We start from the raw sequence: 13470 nt of genomic DNA, 5'->3' as shown, positions 1-13470 counted from the left end.
GTGCAGTCACAAGTGGCCTCGAGGGAGTGGCCAAGGATGCTGATAACACACTGCCACATATCCAAACCTAAGTGTGAAAACCACACGTATAGTGGATATGGGTTAGAGACAGGTACAGTTAAACTGTCAGCATCTCTACCACATCATCGGTTTGGTCATTTAATTTTAATTCAGCTCAGTCAGCCAACTTATCATGTGATCATTCTCTGTCTGATCTCTCTGATATCTCTGTCAGTGATCTCTGTCATCGTCGTCACTTCTCCTCCCTGAAATTTCAGTGTTATCCTTCCTTTATTACTGAAAATGTCATGTTTCAGCAATTTCAGCTACAACAAGGAATTTCCAAACTGAAGTCTGTTAGAGTTGCAGTAAAGAGCAAGCACAAAAAGGAAACGAGCACTGAGATCCATTGTATATTGAATAATGTCTTGAGGGATAAGTTTGGTGTAACTTACTTTGATTTATTGTTGGGTTTGGTTTGTTTATGTTTATGCTAGCCCTTTACTTTCACACTAGGGCTTACGAGCTTGAGTTTTGGCAACACAGAGTCAAATAAAAATAAATCAGATTTAAGTCCTCGTAACACTTGCAACTTGCATTTCAGTTGTTTTTTTCATAAAACAAAATTCTTTTCCTCTGCTGGCTTCTGCTTAGTGCTCAAACAAACAGCAGGGATGACCAGTGGCTGTTAAAGGACTGAATTTTCCAAGGCTTTAAATTGTACAGTAAATATGGAAGAAAGAGTCAGGGAATATGTTTGAATTTTGAGACGATGGATGGCAACATTGGAAACTGTGTAGCTTCTATCAACCACATTGTCTTTTCATGATTCCTGCTCTGCTCTCCATCACTTCTGTACTCCTCCGCATCTGATTGTTTTTCTTCTTTTGTCTGCCCTCCATCTTCACTTCTTCTTCTTCATCCTCCTCTGCTCTGCTCCCTCATTTTACCCCAACTCTTCAATAATTCTCACCTTCCCCTGTTCCCATCTGGTCTTCAATCATCTTCTTCTCCCCACTTCTCACACTTTCTCTAACCAGTTCCCTCCCTCCCTCTTTCTCCCTCTTTTTCCTCGGTCTTGTGATTGCATGATGTGTGAAAGGGGGAGATGAAGATGGTGTTATGTGTTACCACTGACTCATCCAGTGTATCTCTGCTGGCTTACACACATCCAGAACAATCTTTTCCATTTTCACCTCAGCGTGTTTCCCTTTTTTTCATTGTGTTATCTCACCTTTCCTCATCCCTCTGTCCCTCATCTCTGTTTGTCATATCTCTTTTGGTTTGTGTCATGCGTCATCTTCCCCCCGTTGTTGTCAGTTTCCTGATGGGAGGACCTGGGTGGTCTCTCCTCTCCGACAGAGGAGGAAATGCCAGTCCAGTTGGCCAGTAAGTGAGAAGTGAGCTGGTAGGACGAGTAGTTGCTGTCCCGGTATCATGCTAGACTAGTCCTGTGTCCTGTTGCTTGTTTGTGCAATGAAACATATGATTATGGTGTTGAGAGGAAACGGGTCTTTCTGGAGTGTGCCGTAGGAGCCGCACCTCGGCGTAATTTGTGTGATTAATCCACTGCAGGTGTTTTTGTGATTGTGTTGAAACAAAAAAAAAAAAAATACTTAAACAAAAGACAGGAAGCCTCTTACATGACAGCATCTGTCTTTCTTTTACTCTTATATACCACCTGCCTCATCCCCATAATACACCTGTGTGGATGGTGCATTAGCTCCAGTGTGCTGAGCATTGTGACACATATAGATATATATATATATGTGTGTGTGTTTGTGTGTGAGAGAAAGAGAGAGAGAGAGAGTGTGTAACATCAGCCCACACCACCTTCATCATCAGCACACCACGTTGCAGCTGCTTCCCTCTCTTAAAGGGCTGGTGCCTACAGTTCCAAGGACCTACCGAAGCTTTCAGGGACTCGAAGTAAAGAGCGCTTTTGCTTGTTGGAAAGAGGGGGGGAGAAAAAAATCCTTTTGCTTTGTTTTGCTTTGACTGAGGATGCTTTCTGTGTCTGACTGTCCTGGCATCCTGGCTTTCTTCCCATTCCAACCTTCTTATTCCCGCTCCTCATCCTCCCCTTTTGGCTGATGCAGCGGCTCATCCCTCGCTCTGTACCCTTCGCTTTGCTTCCCAGGAGCTAGTCTGAACGGGGCAAAACGCATGATTCAAACACGCATCAGTGAGACCCATCATATTTACAGCACTCTTCTTTACCGGTGTAGCCAGTTATTTGCCAGTGATCACATCTATGCTCAAGTCAATTAACCTCTGAAAGGATTAACTCATCCTTTTAAAGACTTTTAACATTTTCTTTATATGTCAGATTCACACTTTCCGATGTGTCTCAGCAACATTTCCACCTTTATGCATCCCTAATTTTCATTTCCTGTCTTGTCCTCTCTTCTCTTGTGATCTCCTGTGTCTTTCTCTCCTGCCTGTCCCTGCTGCTTGTCTCTGTGCCTCTGGCCTTTCCTCTGTCCCTCTGGCCCCCTCTGCTGTGGTGGGTGTGTAAAAACAGCCTCCAGAGGACAGGACCTGGGTGTACTCTCCACTACACTATGGCTCAGAGTCTAAGGCCCTGCCAGATGGGGATTGGGAAAGAGAGACAGTAAGTGAGAAGCATCGGACTGAAATAAACAGCACAGGGAAAAATCCTCTAGACAAAAGAATAAAATCAGCCGAAGTCCGTGTTGTGTTTCGTGGTGATTGTTCATCCAAGGATGGAAAGGATGAGTTGTAATTTTACCCTGCGTAAGAAGCTTGTACAGTAAATGTAGACAAAGCTTCTCAGGTCCCCAAATTCTGTTGCTATTCCAAGAGTCCAAGAGTAGACCTGGTCTGTGTCCAGGAGCCCACTCCCACATGACAGCATTCATTCCTCATTGATGAGTGGGTGGAAATGGTCACTGGATGCCTGCGTGACCATTTAGTCCACGACCAGCCATCCTGTCCCTCCAACAACAAGCAGCTCAGAGTTAGCTACACAGTGTTACCGCATCGGCCTGTGTGAAGCTCTGTGGGTTCACAATTAGACTGTTGAGTTTTAGAGATGAGTTTTTTTTTTACTTGACTACTATTGATTTTATAGACTTTTTTTTTCAGTTTCTTTTGATTCAAGACTTTGTTTTCAGTTTTAAAATACAAATCAAATGTTCTTCACCCCAGACAGAGTTCTTTGCCTTTTAAGTAAAACTGACAAATTGGACAATTACACCGCTCTGACTATTTTCCTTTTAGAATTTAGAATATATGAGGTTGTCCTTGGCAGGCTGCAGCAGCATTGCCCATACTGAACTGTATGCCATGCTCTGAAAAGGTGTCATCGATCACTGATTTTTTTTTTCTCCAACTCATTTTGTTTTTCATCTTCTCATATTAGACATATTAAACCAGAGATGTCCCAATCAGAGCTTTTCTTTTTTCACATGTGAAAAAAGATTTTTAAAAATATCCCCAAAAAAAGTAAAAGTCTTCAAAGCTTGGAAATGTGATTCCTTATCATATCGGCCATAACTGAAAGGAATGGGATGTTTTCAGTTTATAATAATCCCACGCGGTTGACACGTGGGCCACAAACATTAGCCTCTCTGCTGTTATAGATCATTTCCAGCCCAGTGAGTTAAAACACTGTATGCTGAGAGTTGGATTGGAATTATGTAGCAAATACAGATCAATTAATTTTTTCATGCTGACTCAGGACATCCTTATTTTACAGCATTAGTTGATCCGAGATTTTCCACTAAATCTTTATTAAGATGTGGGGTTAATGCGAGCGGACTCAGAACTGCACCAGTCAGACGACTGCACTGCCCGCAGGAAACACAAACAGCAGGACGTGCCAAAACTTTCACTGTTTTCACTTTGATGTGCGGTGCATTAAAACTGCACGTCTTCACTTTTCCCGTTTTCAGGTACTCAGGGGTGTTTGCTATGCTTTTGAAGTTTCTCCATGCCTTACCCATTCTGTTTTCCAGTTTCCACTTCCTTTTTTAAATACACTTTGATGAGTATTTTCTCTGTCATTAGCAAGTAATGCATGAGAAGATACACATTTTGCACCCTGTGGAAATCAGTGTGTGTGTATGACTTGTGTGTGTACACTCTGCGTAATGCAGTCACTTGTGTGTGTCTCCAACAGTAAACCCTGTTCTCTGGCAGAGAGGAGCGAACGTCTCAGCGGAGAGGACTCATCGGTCTGGAGTCCAGACCTCAGCGGTAGCAGCAGGATCTCTGTCTGAACCAGGGTTTTAAACATGCATACAGAAAGTGAACACACTGAGGGAGGAAGTGACTGAATACCAGAGGGGATGGGGGACGGGGGGGTACTGACAGTGAGGACATCACTGATTTCCTACCATCCCTGCCTTTCACCCTTAACAAATGAAAATTATATCAATTAAATTTTTATGTGTATGTGTGACATAGTGCGTATAAGGCTGTAGTCTTATATGTTTGACATACATGAAAGACGGTAGTAACCTCCTGTATGTTCGGTTTGACACATGCACAGCCCTCCAACTGGCTCGGACTTTCCCACTCACTCTGCAGAGCAGCACATTGGGTTGTGAAGTAAGGAGAGCCGCTGGTCGCCGACTGAACTCCCAATTCACATTTTGCCTCTTATGATATGTTTCATTTTACTCAGCACAGAACCATGGGAGTCATCTTTGTCATTGTCCCAGTGTCACATGGTTCTAAATACAATGATAATACATAAGCCTCTGCTTCCTTGTGAAAAACACATGTCACATAAGCCTTGTAAGCTTTATCAAATTCAAAATACTTAATATATTATTTATATTATTTTAATATAATAATAATAAAGCACATAGCTGCTGAATTCATCTATTATTGATCCAGAATTTGGAAATTAATTAATATTAGCTTTAGATTATGTTAACCCCATAGTCATTAGCTCCCTGCTTCCATTAGCAGCATGTGACATAATTTTTGGCTCAGTTATTTGACTTTTTATACCACATTCCACGTTGGGAGTCACACTCTACTTCTCATTTTACCATTTTTACGTAAACTATCTTGTACCGTTGACTTTTTATCAAAGAACTTGGTATTTTCTAACACAGTTGTTCATAATTTTGTACTGATGATTCAACCAGAACGGTTTCATTTCCATCCAAGCTGTGGAAGTGCTCCAACTGTGAGTCATTTAACTTCCAGGACTTCTTGAAGTAGCTCCTCCCACCTCGCAACTCTACTAAAAATTTCCATGAAGTGGTTCGACCAACATGGTATGCATGTGGCGCACGGGATACAGCACACCACATGCAGATTTCAGAGCTCTTATTGAGGAGTGAGTGGCCGAGCCTGGTGTGGTGTTGGAGGGCTGTGCTTGTGATCATAGCACTGGACTTACAGTGATAACCATCGTTTGACCAATCAAAACAGAACGTCTAGATGCGTCGTCCTCACATTTCCAGTAGTGAAAATATGCAGTTTATTTTTTAGAGCAAAGAATTAGCATAATTTCCTTCAGCGAACATATACAGTGATTAGAAGTCGTTGAATTCATAACATCATAATTTATTATTTATATCAAATGGGGTTTTTTTGCAACTTATTTTTCTGAACATTTCTTCAGCTGTTTTACTACTGTGAACTTTATTTTGTCTCTTTGTATTTTATTATAATCTTCAATGTTACTGGTACTTTATAACGCTGTTTATAATGCTGTTTTCTGTTTTGTTTTTTTTTCAATTTGCATCCAAAGAACTTTCATTTTCGTTGTGATACTTTCATCACTGCAGCTTTTAAGTAGTTTCTAAGTAGTTAAGTAGTTTTGTTTTTACATCACGTTTGTCATGTAAATTACTACTTTTTTCACTACAGCTCTTGTGGAAATGGCTGAGGCTTATGACTACTTCCTTCAAATAGAAGGCATTTACTACAACACTAAGGCAGCAGGCGTGACAGTAATTTTCACATCATTACAATGTCTTCCAGTGTTGCCCTATTTTTGGACAGATGCACACAATTTTTTTTTTCTTTTTTTATCGGTGGAAGAATAATCAGCATATCAGTGACATTTGCTATATCCGGTCACCCTCACCTCCTCACAAAAAGAAATCCATCGACTGGACATTTCAAATGTTTGTAGGTGTAGAGCATCAGTTGTAGTATTTGCAGTCAGTATCGTACCTGTTATCTGTATATTTAAATGAACACAGTACGTTACAGTGATGACTTGGTGAGACACGGCAGTTTGTAAATGGGTTGAATGTTGTTTGCACTTATAAAGAGGACCTGAAGATGAACTAGTGATAGAGGCCAAATAAACATAACATCGCGTTATCATCCTTTTTCAGTTGTTCTATAGGAGTTTCTGCTCACACAGGCTGGTGTTTAGACAGCAGTTATTTTAGGGTTAACAAGTGTGTGTGTTGGTGAAGTCAATCACAGTCATTGTAGGGTTAGTGTTTACTGTAGTCTCTCTGTGGCTGACATCTTAGGACTCTCAACTAAGACTTAAGTTGTTCAACAAACTTTTTTTTTTGTAACTTCAGAAACAGTTTCTTCAGTTGGTTGGTATGTTTCTATGTGTGTTTGTGTGTAAGGGAGGACACATCAATGTCAGACATTGTAAAATAGAAATCAGTTCACTCTCATGATGTGCAGTGGCCAGTTGTAATCAGTTTGCTGTTGTTCATCAGATGGAGACCATAGCAGCAATATTTTGTACAGTCTAGCTTTTGAGTTCATTTTAATTGCCTTATCGACAAATTTTACATGTAGGCCTATTGTTTATATTTTTTTCACTTGTGCTGTTGTATTTATTTATTTTCTTTCTCATAGTTGTGCTCCTGAGAATGTGTACATAAAATTATAAATACATATATAAAGATATACAAATATATTTTCCATTTGAATCGGAGAATATTATTTTTATTTGGTTTTATTTTTGCTGCTGGGCAAGAAATGATTGCAATCTACATAATTTACTGTATCATATTCTTCAGTGTGTTTATTAAGATGCAGCTGCTGTATATTTATGGTCTATAAGCCACAGCTGTTTCTTTATAAGATACCCAAAATGGAAAGATTTGTGAGTTTTGCTGTACATGCAAATCAATAGGGATTCTTCCAACTGTTCAGCTGTGTTGTGTATGTGTTTTCAAATCGCGGTGTGATCTCATCCAATAGGGAGAGTCCTTTACAGAGACATAGCATGATTTCAAAATGAATATGCATATCAGAAATGTGTATTTATGTATATCTGTGTATATTCATCTATTTATACGTGAGGATAAATAGATGGCTGTATGTGTGTGTGTTTGGACTCAATCAGAATGAATACAAAATAAAGCAGTTCTATGAATTGTTGTCCATGGAGATAATCATGTCATGCTATATTTTTATTTATTCCATGCTGAAATTACCGTACATCTAATTTGAACATGGAAATGAGCCGTTTCCTCCAGTGACCTTGGGTTTGGGAAACAGGTTTGGATCATTTAAGTTCTTCAGAGAGGCTGATCAGCACTGACTGCATTAACCTTTCCCCTGGGTTCACAGGTCATAAGGGTCACATGAGTGAAATGGGTCCTCAAAATAACAAAATGGACAAACAAAAAGTATTCTAAAGGCTTTAGTTTGACTGCACTGTAGGGTGCAGAACAGTGTAAGTGTAACTTCAATCTTGCTCCAATTGCACATCAAACGTTAATAATATCACTAGATTTTTAGGCAACAATTAAAGTAGAATTAGAACAGAAATAAAAATTATAACTTGTAATTGTAACTGAAAATTTAAGCTCAGTTACAACATACAGCTCTTGAACGCAACAGGTTTGGTAAATTATGGCTCTAGGCAGAGCAAAATCAGTTCTTCCTTCTTAGTATTGTGGGATATGATGAACATTGTAATCCGCCTATGAGATTTGAAAATTTGAGCCTGATGGTGGTGCTACATGAGAGGCCAAAGGGGTCGCCACACTGACTGGAAATCACTCATGGAAATCTGGCCAGTAGTTGCTGAGAAATCTTGCCCATCCCAAGTGTTCGGTCGGTGGATTAACAAAGCAGCTGACATCACCATCCAGGCCTGCCAGCGGGGCAAATATCTGCACGGTGTGGCTGTGGAGGACAATGTGAATTTGCAGATGCAAATGCAGAATGCTGGGAGTGTCTGATCACAGACAGAGAGTATGGGTGGTTGACGGTGAAGGCAAATACAGGGAGAGCCTTTAATCTGTTCATCAGTCCAAGTTCTTTATTTTCCCTCTTTTATTATTTTTTTTTCTCTTCACAGTAATGGATTAGTTCAGCGTATTTAAAGTGCAGATCATCTTGGATAAAACCAAAGAAAATCAAAACTGAAGAAAAATGAAAAGATAACTGGGAACACCCATATTGAAGACAGGAAAAAAAAATAACAATAAAAGGAAACAGATGAGGAAATGAATCTGCACCGAGCTATGCCCCGCTCCAGTCTGGGCCCCTGGCAGTAGACAGCCTCTGTGGTCTGCTCTTGCCAGCGTGAACTGATTTAAACTCCTGGAAGAAGCTCAAACTCCTGTCCAGTGTTGACAGTAGCTCCTCCTACTCCAGGAAATAACAATTAGACAATCAGTTAACTTACAGAAGTGATTTATCCATCCATTTATCTACCCATTATAAGATACAGGTGTAAAAATATTACTATACATGTTAATAGAATAAACATGATCTCAAGCTGACTCCAAACATCGCCCAAACTCCCCCCTTATTTATACCACACTTACATTATTCAGTCAATAACCTTCTTTATTAACCATAGGATTATTGTATCATTAAGACCAATTAATAGACAGTATATCCTATTGTACTGTATACGTTCACATAAGCCTTGTAAGTTGTTTGGTTGGATACAGGGGATCAGCTTTCCAAAATAATACCATGACTTTTTTTTCATTGGATATGTTGTACCCCTGTATAAAATATAAACACGTTTGTTTACTGCTTAAGTTAATATTTTGTGTAGCGATTCTTGTCTTCTCTCCTTTCGGTAAAAATTGTGAAACAGTCTGCATACTTGAAAATATAAAAGTCACATGGATGTTGCTCAATCTGCAGCAAGAGACAGGGCGTCCAAGTTTGGAGAACAAAGGGTGCGCTTCTTCGTCGTGTTCTTTGCTGTGCCTGATGATTGGTCGGCATTTTTCAGAGGAAACAGATGATTGGTTAATATATTTGACAGTCAAAAAGATAACGCTTCTAATTGGTCCAAATCGACGTTCCTAAACTCACTTGCTCGTTCCCTTCCTTGAAGGCGGTGCCTGCTAGCTACCGGTGGAGAGGGTGGACGTTATTATTATTGTTGTTGTTTGTGGGAAAGTACTGAAAAAGTACATAAACTACTCTTGCAAAATGGGAACCAGAGATGATGAATACGACTACTTGTTCAAAGGTAATTTCTTCTTTAAAGATGGACGAATGACAGCGCGTTGTTTGTCTTTGTAACAGTTCGATGACAGCAGTGTAGGAACTGAGGAAGTCAGCTAAGCCACCGTTAATGCTAAAGTTAGCTCTGCTAGTAGCAAACTGTTAAACGTTAACATGATACAGCTAACTCTGTAGCCGCCGCTACCTGTTACACGTACATCCAGCAGTGTGAAATACTAGAGCAGTTCCTCCTCGGTAGTTTACACTTTATCCTCGCAAACCAACCAGTGAGTCGAGCGGTGGCGTTCAGCGCCAGTGAATTAGCAGGAAAACGTTAGTTAAATAAGCTGCTATATAAGCAGCTAGCGTGCTAACATGAAAGCTACCTGACCTCGTTAAAAAAAAAAAGTCACCTGAGACGACCTGACGTTAACTTGAAACTACAAGACAGCCAATTGTGGCCCTGTGACAAAAGTCATATAATAAAACTTGTTTACTTTAAGAGTTAACAAAGCTGAGACTGCTCAGCTAAGCTGTCAAACCGCTCCCTGATTCCTCGGTGCTGCTGCTGATCACTTACTTTTCACCTGTAGTCAGTATATTTTTATAGTGAGTTTAGACAGTTGATCAGTGCACTCCTAAGCAAAATGGGAAATGAGGGCCATCGCTTCAATACAATATTGTCAACCATAATAAAGTGAAGTCTGCAAATAGGAACTAAACTAAAAAGTAGGACCTTGCTGTAACTTCTAAAGAACTAAGTATACACTGTACTGTACTACATGTTTGTTTTTTTGCTAGTAATCTACAAAGTTTAGCATAAGTTCTTCACAAGTTGGACTGGAGCTTTGAAACGTTGCATTCACTGACTCTCTACAATGTTGCCTGAATAGGAAGACTTCGAGCTCAGCATGATCACTCATCTTTTACAAACAGCAAAGCTTCTGTGTAATGTTTTTGTATTTGGCGTGTATTTTGGTTGTAGTTGTACTAATCGGAGACTCTGGAGTGGGGAAGAGTAACCTGCTGTCCCGTTTCACAAGAAATGAGTTCAACCTGGAGAGCAAGAGCACCATCGGGGTGGAGTTTGCCACCCGCAGCATCCAGGTGGACGGCAAGACGATAAAGGCTCAAATTTGGGACACAGCTGGACAGGAACGCTACAGAGCAATCACCTCAGCGTGAGTTTGGGTTTTTTTATTTATGCTTAAACAAATGTGTATTGACGTAAAGAGTTGATGTACTCATCTGGTTTTATGCTGTTCACCAGGTATTACCGGGGTGCAGTCGGGGCCCTCCTGGTTTACGACATCGCCAAGCACCTGACGTATGAGAATGTCGAACGCTGGCTGAAGGAGCTGAGGGACCACGCTGACAACAACATCGTCATCATGCTGGTTGGAAACAAGAGCGACCTCCGCCACCTCAGGGCAGTGCCCACCGATGAGGCTCGAGCCTTTTCAGGTAAATGTTGACTCTGGGTAAACAGCATTAACCTAGAAGGTTATTATCCCAGCTGTCCCTTGGTAACATTTAAATTGTTTTGATTTGTGTTGTGTCCTCTTTTTTTCTCATCTGCAGAAAAACACACTCTCTCATTTATTGAAACCTCAGCCTTGGACTCCACTAATGTAGAAGAAGCCTTTAAGAACATTCTGACAGGTGAGAAAAATGGTAAACTGTTAACTGTAATATGCTACTTGCCATAAATCTTCAAGGTTGACTGTTTTCTGACACTGTTTTCTCTCACAGAAATCTACCGTATTGTATCTCAGAAGCAAATATCTGACAGATCTACACATGATGATTCTCCAGGAAACAACGTAGTGGACATAAGTGTCCCCCCAACCATGGACGGGCAGAGGGGCAACAAACTCCCCTGCTGTCAAAGCCTGTGATATTTGTCTTTTCTTTTCCTGTTTGACTTTCTGTCAGTCTTTCTTCACCTTTGCTTTACTTCAGCTGTCAGGCTGCTGTCAACAAAATACCCTCATTGTTTCAGATGTCTCTGATCTAAGACTCTTGTAGCTGACATTCCTTTGTGCTGGTTTCTTCTTTGTTTTTCATTGTTCATTTGTCTTCCTCTGATTTCTGAAGAGCCTGTGTCCATATAATTTTATGGCCTCTTGATAGCGTTGAGAGGGAGGGAGTGTTATTATGAGGCTGATCTCTGAGCTGTAGTAAACTACAATTACTTTTTAATGAACTAGCCTTCATGGTCCTTTTGACCCGCCCCTGTTGAAGGAACGGTGAGGGATCAGTCTGGCCTGTTTGTCAGTGCTCCAAATGGTTTCTGCTTGCCTCCTTTTCTCAGCCTGCAATGATTCAGACTTATGATATGATCTGCTACTGTGGAATCCCAGTTTCAAGTCTGGTTGACCTGGTTCTGCCTATCATGCAGTACGGGTGTAGAGGATTAGTTGAGAACAAGGTAATGCATCAGTACTTTGGAGCACTGATGCACTTACCTGTCTGGAGTTTCTGGACTTTTCCTCTCTGAGCCATGTGCACACTGTGGCATTAAAGTAGAAAGAGCCAGGGACCAGGCTGGCTGTGAGTGTCTGACTTCATGTGGGCAAGTGTGAAACAAATGAAGTGTTTGTTTGTGTGTGCATGTATGAGTGCGTGTGTGTTTGTGTTAATCTTAGTGCGCAAAGATACCAAAGGACACTGATGCAATCAATATCAGTTTTGGGGTTTCTCATTTAAGCATGTTCAGTGCTGCTACAATTGCAGATAATTGCTAAACCAATCCAGGCTATTTGTGGGAACAAAGTGTGTTATAAATTGTGATGAGTGGTTTATTTGGAAATTATAGTATTGGCCTGGAACACTGCTAGTGTCTACCGTCTTTCTTGAGTTGGCTCAGGTCAAACTCTCTTTTAGTAGGCTGCCTCAAAACGAAAATCTTTCCTGCACTTACGTCCAAATATTTCAGTGGAGAAAAAAAAATCACCTAACATTTTTAAATACACTCATACTCACTTTTATTACGTAACATCTTCCTGTTGCTTGTAAGGGAAACAGTGTTGGCTGAAAAGAACAAAATGCACTATATGTTGTGTGGTTTTGTTTTTAAAGCAGTTTTTCCTCGTGTACCTACGCAGCCTTTGCTGTCATTTGTGATTTGTGTTGGATGAGGGGGTGTGTAATCTGAGAACATTTTCAATTTGAAAACACTTTCCCTGAAGCCGGAAACGGTTGTTAGTCGAAAAAATGGAACTGAAAATCAGAAATGCAAATTGTTTTCATGGTTGACTGAAATACCACTTCACCATCTGGTAGAAATGCTTTCATGTGTGACTGATGATGATGATGATGCACTGTCTCTTGTGAAATTTCACATTTCTTCAAACAACATGTGTAAAGTCAGCAAACTTGTTTTGCTACATTTACATAATACAGACAATATTTAAGCATAAATAAACCCAATTCACATGACCATGTAGCAGACAGACTTATTTTTGAATACTCTCTTGCTCAGTGTGGCCAGAACTAAATTGTTGTGCCTGCCACTGTTGTTGAGGAACTTGAGGTGTGAACTCATGGGAGTTCACTGTGTCACTGGAGCTGTTTGGAGGTAGCACATTCAGCTACCTTTAAAGTAGATGAAAACACTTAATCTTACACTATCTAACACTTCATTGCCTTAATGCATCAAGGGTGGAGTCCCTTAAAAGACTTGGGTACTTGGTTTCAGAATTCTTCAGTCATTCAAACGTATGTTTAATAAAACTGGGTTTATTATGTAGAACCTTACAAAAACATTAGGTTGTACATTGCCTGTTCACACTAATGGGTTAATTATGTAGTTCTCTGGCTACACAAGTGTTGTTACCAGAAATCGTTATTGAATATCCACAGCTGTGCAGCTGTAAGGCCTGCTTTTCCCGTCCTGTCAAGTACAATGTCATGAGGAAGTTAACCAACAAAAAAACTTAGCTGTTTAAAAACTTACTTTAAATAAGTAAGACCAGAAAAAAAAACAGAAAAATTTGTTTTTTTTTTTTTTACATGCATTATCGAGATTGTATTGTCCTTGGTGTGTTTATGTCTCCTGGCCGTGCTGCGCATGTTTTGTTTTCG

The 13470-nt window shown here is 40.3% G+C and overlaps 2 protein-coding genes across 2 annotated transcripts in view; both read left to right on the top strand.

Moving 5' to 3' along the window:
• The window catches only part of pip5k1ca (phosphatidylinositol-4-phosphate 5-kinase, type I, gamma a), a 38193-nt gene extending 32565 nt beyond the window's left edge, over nt 1–5628 (top strand). The window contains exon 17 of the mRNA XM_041040140.1: nt 4145–5628. Coding sequence (XP_040896074.1) covers nt 4145–4147 — 3 coding nt within the window. The 3' untranslated portion in view covers nt 4148–5628. The remainder of the gene's footprint in view (nt 1–4144) is intronic.
• A 3623-nt stretch (nt 5629–9251) lies between these two features.
• Nucleotides 9252–12825, top strand: LOC121183200 (ras-related protein Rab-11B-like). The gene is made up of 5 exons (XM_041040141.1): nt 9252–9409; nt 10370–10565; nt 10655–10848; nt 10966–11046; nt 11137–12825. The coding sequence occupies exons 1-5, from the start codon at nt 9370–9372 to the stop codon at nt 11280–11282; spliced, it is 657 nt and encodes a 218-aa protein (XP_040896075.1). The 5' UTR covers nt 9252–9369; the 3' UTR covers nt 11283–12825.
• Nucleotides 12826–13470: the final 645 nt, after the last annotated feature.

The sequence above is a fragment of the Toxotes jaculatrix genome, chromosome 6, assembly GCF_017976425.1.
Source record: "Toxotes jaculatrix isolate fToxJac2 chromosome 6, fToxJac2.pri, whole genome shotgun sequence".
Lineage (NCBI taxonomy): Eukaryota > Metazoa > Chordata > Actinopteri > Toxotidae > Toxotes > Toxotes jaculatrix.
This window is presented reverse-complemented; position numbering and strand designations above follow the sequence as displayed.